This window comes from Labrus bergylta, chromosome 20, assembly GCF_963930695.1.
Source record: "Labrus bergylta chromosome 20, fLabBer1.1, whole genome shotgun sequence".
Classification (NCBI taxonomy): Eukaryota; Metazoa; Chordata; class Actinopteri; order Labriformes; family Labridae; genus Labrus; species Labrus bergylta.
In genome coordinates, this window is record NC_089214.1 from 793,193 (window position 1) to 802,628 (window position 9,436).

Genomic DNA, 9,436 nt, shown 5'->3' on the forward strand with positions numbered 1-9,436 from the left:
AAGTGTTTGTATGTTTTTACTTTTCCACTGATTCAACATTTCAGAGCAAAGTACAACATTTCCCACCTCTGATTCATAGATTTCCAAATGAATTGTGTTTTCAATTAGCTGCACTCAATTGTCTCTTAATTAACCATCGATTTCCTGTCCGCCCGTAAAGGTCCGCTACAAGACCAAGGAGCCTCTGTGGGAAGATTGCTTCTCATTCCTCGTCCACAACCCGAGGAGACAGGAGCTGGAGGTGGAGGTAACCATGCAACCAAATGATGGAAGTAGTTGACTGTGTCTCAAAGCCGTTGATCTTCTCCTTTTTTCCGATGCACAGGTAAAAGATGACAAGCAGAAATGCACCCTGGGTAATCTGACGGTGCCTTTGAGCAGCCTGTTGGAGGAGGAGGACATGACGCTGACTCAGTGCTTTCCTCTCAAGAACTCGGGGCCCAGCTCCAGCATCAAACTCAAGATGGCCCTGAGGGTAACGATGGACTCCCTCACTCCTCACCTGACATTCAGGACGTACTGTGATAGGTGATGTGCTGCTACAGGCACGATCACTGACTCTGAGAAGGTTATGCTAAGAGCTAAAGGCTAATTACATCCTTAGCTAAGCTCATACTTCATTTAGAAAGTGTTTCTACACCAAGCTAGAGGGAAACTGTTAGCTGATAATGGCCAAAGATTGACCTTTCAAAACCCTTAAAGGTCACATGATGCTAAATCCACTTCACCATGTTCCTCTAGTCTGTCTACAAACCCCCCAATGATGAGAAAAGTCCATCCTCTCCGCCTTTTGCCTGCTCCACTTTTCAGAAAATGTGTGCTCAAACAGGCCGTTTGGAGATTTTCCCTTCATGACATCACAAAGGGCAGTAGCCCCTCCCCCAGGTGGGTGACACTCCCACAGCTGGGTGTTTGTTCTGCCCTCTGAGTCTGCCTTCTCACCGTAAACAATAGGACATGGAGCGAGAAAGCACCGAGTACACCCAAGCCCTTCCAGAGAGGGGGCGTGGTCAGACACAGCTCATTTACATATTTAAAGGTACAGGCACAGAAACAGCCTGTTCTGAGCAGGGCTGAAATAGAGGGGTTTATAGACATGATCAAATACTGGATCAGAGTGGATTTAGAACAAGAAACTTCACACACATGTTTTGAGGAGCTCTGAGACTTATTTAGAAAAACATGGTAAAGTGTATTTTGCAGAATATGTGACCTTTAAATAACAGAATTTAGTCCTCCACTAACGTCCTCCTGTCTCTCTCTGTAGATCCTGTCTTTAGAGAAGCAGGTCTCCTCAGATCAGCCCTCCTCCGTCCGGGTCAGGAAGTCCAGTGTGCCGCAGCCAAACCCGACCCCATGCATGAGACTGTCAGCCTCAGATTCCCCTGTACCTCCTCCCACACCTCCGCCGCCCATAAACGCCTCCACCCTCACCCTCCAGCAGCGGGACGGCGAGCCGTACTCAGCCAGCCCTCTCCGCAGCGTCTCCAACCTGAGCAGCTGCATGTCCAGCTCGCAGAAACACCTGCCTCACAAGGAGTCCACACCCAGCCTGGCCTCCGACATCTCCCTGCCGTTTGCCACTTTGGAGCTTCAGCAACGCCTCCGTCAGCTGCAGAAGTACAATCTCCCCCTGTGACACATTATTCCTTTAATCCTTCCCCGTCCACTGTTTCTTCCTCCTCGATATAAAAAAAAATTATTTTTCAGATGTGCACCTTTCAGAACATTTTTCTTTTATTGTGATAAGGTGTACATAGACATGACAATTAAAGCAAATAAGCAAAAACAGGCAAAACAGAAATAAACAAAACAAAATCAAAATATGCAAAACATTAGCAAAGACAAATACAATTAAAGTAGATATAATAAAAGTCAAGTAGTAAGTTGAGGTAGTGTATAAGAAAAGTGTGTGTGGCAGTGTGATGCATTAGAGTGAGTGGCAAGAAAATAATTGAGAGGAAAAGAAAAGAGATATTTTAGAACATTTTGATGTCACTGCCCGTCAGAACCCCTCACTCTCCATGTTTTATTCATTCAGCTGCAGCTTCTGGGTGTGACACTAACTCACTGTGGTGTGTTTATAGCGGCTCGGCCCCGGGCCAGTTCCCCTTGGGTGAGATCCAACTGACAGTCCGACACAGCGCCCAGAGGAATAAACTCATTGTGGTGGTGCACGCCTGCCGGTGAGGTCCACGGCTCCAATAATTCACTGCATTTTAATGTGTTTTTAAAAGAAGATTTATGATCCGTAAACACTTTCCTGTTCGTCCTTGTTTGTGTCTTCCCAGGTCTCGCTCTTTTACCGTCATTTATGGGAAGTGGTTCTTAAAGGGATACTTCAACCTTTAGCATTAATCTTTGTATCATTAGAAACCTGGTAGTGTTTTTGAATGGTCGTGCATCCCGCCCTCATTTTCCCCTGAGATGAGAAATCTTTGTATTTCTGAGTCTGAAAAGGAGCTTCCAGCTTCCAGTGACGCAAGATGACCATTTTTGCATCACTGGAAGCTGTTGTGCTTAGCGGGGTGAAACTACAACGCTAGTTCCTCATATTTTTGACCACTGAAGCTACAGACCAATCACAGATCAGTGGGTGGGAACTCACTCCCAGAATCAAAACTTAACGTCCGCCATATTGCTTTGAAGCTATGTTAACAGGCTCTATGGAGAAAGCCGGCCTGCGGTGCTGTGCATTCTGGGATTTGGTGTCTTTCATCCACATGAGCCAAAAAGACACTTTCTGACTTTTCTCGGTCAAGAAGGCACCAACTTCAAAATGTATTTCACATTTCTACATATATGACCCAAAGTCAGATTCATGTTTCATGGTGAAGTGTCCCTTTAAGGAAAGTCTCCTCTTGCTGCCTGTAGTTCTATTTACATACAAGAGTGAATGGGCACCCTGAAAGTCAACATGTCTGGCAGCATGTGAGTGAAACTATGTTGTCCTGTGTGTCCTCAGTAACTTGATCGCCTTCACCAAAGACAGCTCCGATCCCTTCATCCGCCTCTATCTGCTGCCCGACAAGAGCAGGACGGGGAGGAGGAAGACCGGCGCCATGAAGAGGACCCTCCACCCTGTTTATGATCAAACGTGGGTTTGAATGTTCATGAAGGTGTTTGATGAAGGGGTCTGGCCTCTCACCTGGGCTGAGTTTGGACTTTATGTCTGTGTTCAATGTGTGTTTGGCAGGTTTGAGTTTAGTGTTTCGATGGTGGAGCTCCACAGGAGAACTCTGGATGTAGCAGTGAAGAACGGGGGGAGCATCCTCTCCAAACACAAAGGACTCTTAGGAAAGGTAAATCTACAATTCATTTATCAGACGCTTTAATCCAAAGAGACGAACGTCAAGAGAGTTAGAACAACACGAGAGAGGAGAGAGAGAGAGGAGAGAGAGAGAGGAGAGAGAGAGAGGAGACAACGTCAGGAGGATCAGACACACAGGAGCTGACAGGAAGTGACCAGAGACAGAGAACAGGAGCTGACAGGAAGTGACCAGAGACAGAGAACAGGAAGTGACCAGAGACAGAGCACAGGAAGTGACCAGAGACAGAGAACAGGAAGTGACAGGAAGTGACCAGAGACAGAGAACAGGAAGTGACCAGAGACAGAGCACAGGAAGTGACCAGAGACAGAGAACAGGAAGTGACAGGAAGTGACCAGAGACAGAGAACAGGAAGTGACCAGAGACAGAGAACAGGAGCTGACAGGAAGTGACCAGAGACAGAGAACAGGAAGTGACCAGAGACAGAGCACAGGAAGTGACCAGAGACAGAGCACAGGAAGTGACAGGAAGTGACCAGAGACAGAGAACAGGAAGTGACCAGAGACAGAGCACAGGAAGTGACCAGAGACAGAGAACAGGAAGTGACAGGAAGTGACCAGAGACAGAGAACAGGAAGTGACCAGAGACAGAGCACAGGAAGTGACCAGAGACAGAGAACAGGAAGTGACCAGAAACAGAGAACAGGAAGTGACCAGAGACAGAGAACAGGAAGTGACAGGAAGTGACCAGAGACAGAGAACAGGAAGTGACCAGAGACAGAGCACAGGAAGTGACCAGAGACAGAGAACAGGAAGTGACCAGAGACAGAGCACAGGAAGTGACCAGAGACAGAGAACAGGAAGTGACCAGAGACAGAGCACAGGAGCTGACAGGAAGTGACCAGAGACAGAGCACAGGAGCTGACAGGAAGTGACCAGAGACAGAGCACAGGAAGTGACCAGAGACAGAGCACAGGAGCTGACAGGAAGTGACCAGAGACAGAGAACAGGAAGTGACCAGAGACAGAGCACAGGAGCTGACAGGAAGTGACCAGAGACAGAGCACAGGAAGTGACCAGAGACAGAGCACAGGTGCTGACAGGAAGTGACTAGAGACAGAGCACAGGACCTGACAGGAAGTGACCAGAGACAGAGAACAGGAAGTGACCAGAGACAGAGCACAGGAGCTGACAGGAAGTGACTAGAGACAGAGCACAGGACCTGACAGGAAGTGACCAGAGACAGAGAACAGGAAGTGACCAGAGACAGAGCACAGGAGCTGACAGGAAGTGACCAGAGACAGAGCACAGGTGCTGACAGGAAGTGACCAGAGACAGAGAACAGGAAGTGACCAGAGACAGAGCACAGGAGCTGACAGGAAGTGACCAGAGACAGAGAACAGGAAGTGACCAGAGACAGAGCACAGGAGCTGACAGGAAGTGACTAGAGACAGAGAACAGGAAGTGACCAGAGACAGAGAACAGGAAGTGACCAGAGACAGAGAACAGGAGCTGACAGGAAGTGACTAGAGACAGAGCACAGGTGCTGACAGGAAGTGACCAGAGACAGAGAACAGGTGCTGACAGGAAGTGACTAGAGACAGAGAACAGGAAGTGACCAGAGACAGAGAACAGGAAGTGACCAGAGACAGAGAACAGGAAGTGACTAGAGACAGAGAACAGGAAGTGACCAGAGACAGAGAACAGGAAGTGACTAGAGACAGAGAACAGGAAGTGACCAGAGACAGAGAACAGGTGCTGACAGGAAGTGACTAGAGACAGAGAACAGGTGCTGACAGGAAGTGACCAGAGACAGAAAACAGGAAGTGACAGGAAGGGACCAGAGACAGAGAACAGGAAGTGACCAGAGACAGAGAACAGGAAGTGACAGGAAGTGACCAGAGACAGAGAACAGGAAGTGACCAGAGACAGAGCACAGGAAGTGACAGGAAGTGACCAGAGACAGAGAACAGGAAGTGACCAGAGACAGAGAACAGGAAGTGACAGGAAGTGACCAGAGACAGAGAACAGGAAGGGACCAGAGACAGAGCACAGGAAGTGACCAGAGACAGAGCACAGGAAGTGACCAGAGACAGAGCACAGGAAGTGACCAGAGACAGAGCACAGGAGCTGACAGGAAGTGACCAGAGGCAGAGCACAGGAAGTGACCAGAGACAGAGCACAGGAAGTGACCAGAGACAGAGAACAGGTGCTGACAGGAAGTGACCAGAGACAGAGCACAGGAAGTGACCAGAGACAGAGAACAGGTGCTGACAGGAAGTGACCAGAGACAGAGCACAGGAAGTGACCAGAGACAGAGAACAGGAAGTGACCAGAGACAGAGCACAGGAAGTGACCAGAGACAGAGAACAGGAAGTGACCAGAGACAGAGAACAGGTGCTGACAGGAAGTGACTAGAGACAGAGAACAGGTGCTGACAGGAAGTGACCAGAGACAGAGAACAGGAAGTGACCAGAGACAGAGAACAGGAAGTGACCAGAGACAGAGAACAGGACCTGACAGGAAGTGACGAGAGACAGAGAACAGGAAGTGACCAGAGACAGAGCACAGGAAGTGACCAGAGACAGAGAACAGGACCTGACAGGAAGTGACCAGAGACAGAGCACAGGACCTGACAGGAAGTGACCAGAGACAGAGCACAGGTGCTGACAGGAAGTGACCAGAGACAGAGCACAGGACCTGACAGGAAGTGACCAGAGACAGAGCACAGGTGCTGACAGGAAGTGACCAGAGACAGAGAACAGGAAGTGACCAGAGACAGAGCACAGGAAGTGACCAGAGACAGAGAACAGGAAGTGACCAGAGACAGAGCACAGGAAGTGACCAGAGACAGAGAACAGGAAGTGACCAGAGACAGAGAACAGGAAGTGACCAGAGACAGAGCACAGGAGCTGACAGGAAGTGACCAGAGACAGAGAACAGGAAGTGACAGGAAGTGACCAGAGACAGAGCACAGGAAGTGACCAGAGACAGAGAACAGGAAGTGATCAGAGGCAGAGAACAGGAAGTGATCAGAGACAGAGCACAGGAAGTGACCAGAGACAGAGAACAGGAAGTGATCAGAGACAGAGAACAGGTGCTGACAGGAAGTGACCAGAGACAGAGCACAGGAAGTGACCAGAGACAGAGAACAGGAAGTGATCAGAGACAGAGAACAGGAAGTGATCAGAGACAGAGAACAGGTGCTGACAGGAAGTGACCAGAGACAGAGCTCAACATCAACAGCTGTTCATGAGAGTTCTCTCCCTAAACACCATCATCATCATCAATAATATGGAGACCATCATCATTAAGTTAGTAGGTATTCATGAAAGAGCTGGCTCTTTAGCTTTTTCTTAAAGGTGCAGAGGGACTCTGCAGATCACATGGAGTTTGGAAGTTCATTCCACCACCGGGGGGCGACAGAGAAGAAGAGTCTAGTCAGAGTCTTAGGACCCTGTTGTGAAGGTTGCTTTGTCTTTGTAAGGTTGCGTTGAAGGTGGCGTTCACTCATCAGTCTCTTCTGCTCCTGCACGTTTTGTTTTGTTGTAAAAATGAGCAGCTGACATGATCCCTGTACTCCTAAGAAATCTCATTTTGGTTCTTCTTGTTCTTCTTGCAGGTGATGGTAGATTTAAGTGGGGAGGATATATCCAGAGGATGGACACAATGGTAAAACGTTGTCGTCATTTCTTCCCCGTTGACAGATTGATTTCCTGCTGTGCTTCACTCTAACTCTTTCTTTATTTGTCTTGCAGGTATGACCTCAGTGAAGACGGGTGGAGTTCTCAGAGCATAAGAAGTATTCAGGACCCTCTTCTCACATAGTGATGCCTTCTCTGATTTAATACAATCTTGTTCCAATAAGGGCCCATCTTTCAGTTTTATTGATGTACATTTTGTTCATAAAGTTTAACAGGAATTCTTTCCGCATGCAGAAAGTTTTTCTGATCAGGATTAAATTACGATCCGGGTCGGAAGATATTGTGATGCTTTGAAACACAATGGCCGCCTTGTCTCTCCCTGTTTCTCCGTGTTTCATGTAAATATCTAGTCTCTAACATATAATAAAGTTCATTTACAGGGCGTTATGGGAAACTGTTTTGAAATAAACGTTTCTTCATCTGAGACTCAAAGGAAGGCTTGAGTAGCAGCCTGGACTTTGTTTTTTATTTAATTTTGTCATGCAGTGTTATTCAATTGTTTACCTCTTATTCTTATGTTATGCTTGATTACAGACACTGAATGCAGAGATTTAAATTATTCGTCTTGTGTATTTTAAGAGGACTTTGTGCAATATTTGTTGTTGTGGTTGTCGTCTCAGATCCTGAGAACATGAGGGCATTTTAGAGTGATGAACGAGAGCGGTTAAGGATACTTGAATAAGGGTTGAAATGTTATTTAATCCAAATGTAAGTCAGACAAAGGGAGTAATATGAGACGTCAGAGAGCAGGGCTGACACAGACATGTTGACAATGGCTTGTCCATGTTTTTCTTTTTTTGCCACACAGTCCTAACTGTTCGTTGAAGCGGTTAAAAACTTTGATCTATCCTGTGCCTTAAAATAAAAACAGCGATGTACGTTTTTTGCCTTGTTAATGTTATTTTTTGAATGACATGAAGCCTCCAGTGGTTTGAAGAGAATAAACCTTTTCTCATGTGAAAGTGGGCTCTCTGTATTTGTGTTTATTTTTTGGTGTATGGTGCAGACTTTTCTTCAGTGGCTTCACGACATGAATTCCTTTGAGGATTGGAGTGTAATCAATGAAGCATTGTCCCACAAAATAAATCAAAATAACCGGTAACTGCAATGCTGCACTCCTGGAAAGACCTGTGTGCTGAAGAGCTCTGCAAGGGGCACGGTGGGATGATGTGATTGGACGACATCTAGTGGTCGAAGAAGGAAGATTAACGAGGCGACACCAGAAAAGAAGAGCTGACTGTAGGACTCAGGGCTTTAAGGATTTATTTAGATTACTCATAAAACGTACAGTCGACGTTTCTGTTAACAATCAGTGAACTGGTGAATGTCAGAAAACAACCACACACACACACACACACACACACACAGACAACCATAGACAGTTACACACTCAGAAACACACAATAAATACATAAGCACAGCATTTGAAAAAAAATGTCTTTATTCAATGTTTATTTTTTCTTTTATATTTGAATTTGAATTATTACCATTGATTGATTGATTACATTTATTTCAGACATATCAAATAAAATCAAACATATCAAAAATACAAAACAAAATGAAAAGCATGAAAATACAGTAAACAAAAAACAATGTTCAAATAATTTCACAAAAAAAGGAAAAGAAAAAGCAAATTACATCAATTGATATACCTGAAAAGGAGTAGCAAGAAGTATAAAACTTATTTAATCCTACCCCTTTTCCACAGCTCAGTAATTAATATTTATTAAATTAAATTAACTTCCTGTGTTCCTTATAATCTCTCTCTATATACAATCTATCTATATACAATTTGCTATACTATATTTATGATTTTATATTTTATATTTACAATCAAATATAAAATAATTGTTATTAAAACATAATTAATATTATTATTATTATCATATTTACTCTGCTATTGATTGTTATTGAACTCTTTGTTTTATTATTTGAAGCCCAGAACGATTCAAATTTAACTCGCGAATTGGTGTATCTTGTCACTTTCGGCTTACCGTAGCACTACGCACGACGTCGTGACGTAGCCGTTAAGTTATAAGAATTTGCGCGGGGTTGTTGTTGTTATGGGTGTCTGTCAGACGGCTGCTGTGATTCCTCTGAGGTCGTTAAATGTCGGGTTTTATTCTTAGTCTTTTGAAATGAGACCTCGTAGGTAACTGCTGATAGATAATAAATAACATTACGGTAATAATAACACTTTTAAACGATAAACCGGGACCGCCATCTTTAAGTATTAAAGCATCAGAATGTCGAAGCGGGAAACTTTTTTAAAAACTGTCAATCAGAAAAACACCGAAAAGTTCCTGCTGTTCATCCAACTGCATGTAAGTACACACACACAGACAGACACACACACACACACACACACACACAGACAGACACACACACACACACACACACACACACACACACACACACACACACACACACACACACACACACACACAGAGACACACACACACACA

At 45.3% G+C, this 9,436-nt stretch overlaps 2 protein-coding genes across 3 annotated transcripts in view; both read left to right on the plus strand.

Moving 5' to 3' along the window:
• The window catches only part of esyt2b (extended synaptotagmin-like protein 2b), a 38,302-nt gene extending 30,369 nt beyond the window's left edge, over nt 1-7,933 (plus strand). Inside the window, 8 exon segments of the mRNA XM_065949146.1 lie at nt 161-247; nt 326-475; nt 1,268-1,620; nt 2,088-2,186; nt 2,966-3,097; nt 3,197-3,302; nt 6,890-6,939; nt 7,026-7,933. Coding sequence (XP_065805218.1) covers nt 161-247; nt 326-475; nt 1,268-1,620; nt 2,088-2,186; nt 2,966-3,097; nt 3,197-3,302; nt 6,890-6,939; nt 7,026-7,095 — 1,047 coding nt within the window. The 3' untranslated portion in view covers nt 7,096-7,933.
• A 1,071-nt stretch (nt 7,934-9,004) lies between these two features.
• The window catches only part of ncapg2 (non-SMC condensin II complex, subunit G2), a 12,850-nt gene continuing 12,418 nt past the window's right edge, over nt 9,005-9,436 (plus strand). For both annotated transcript variants that reach the window (XM_065948851.1, XM_020658200.3), the window contains exon 1: nt 9,005-9,295. In XM_065948851.1, coding sequence (XP_065804923.1) covers nt 9,218-9,295 — 78 coding nt within the window. In that variant the 5' untranslated portion in view covers nt 9,005-9,217. The remainder of the gene's footprint in view (nt 9,296-9,436) is intronic.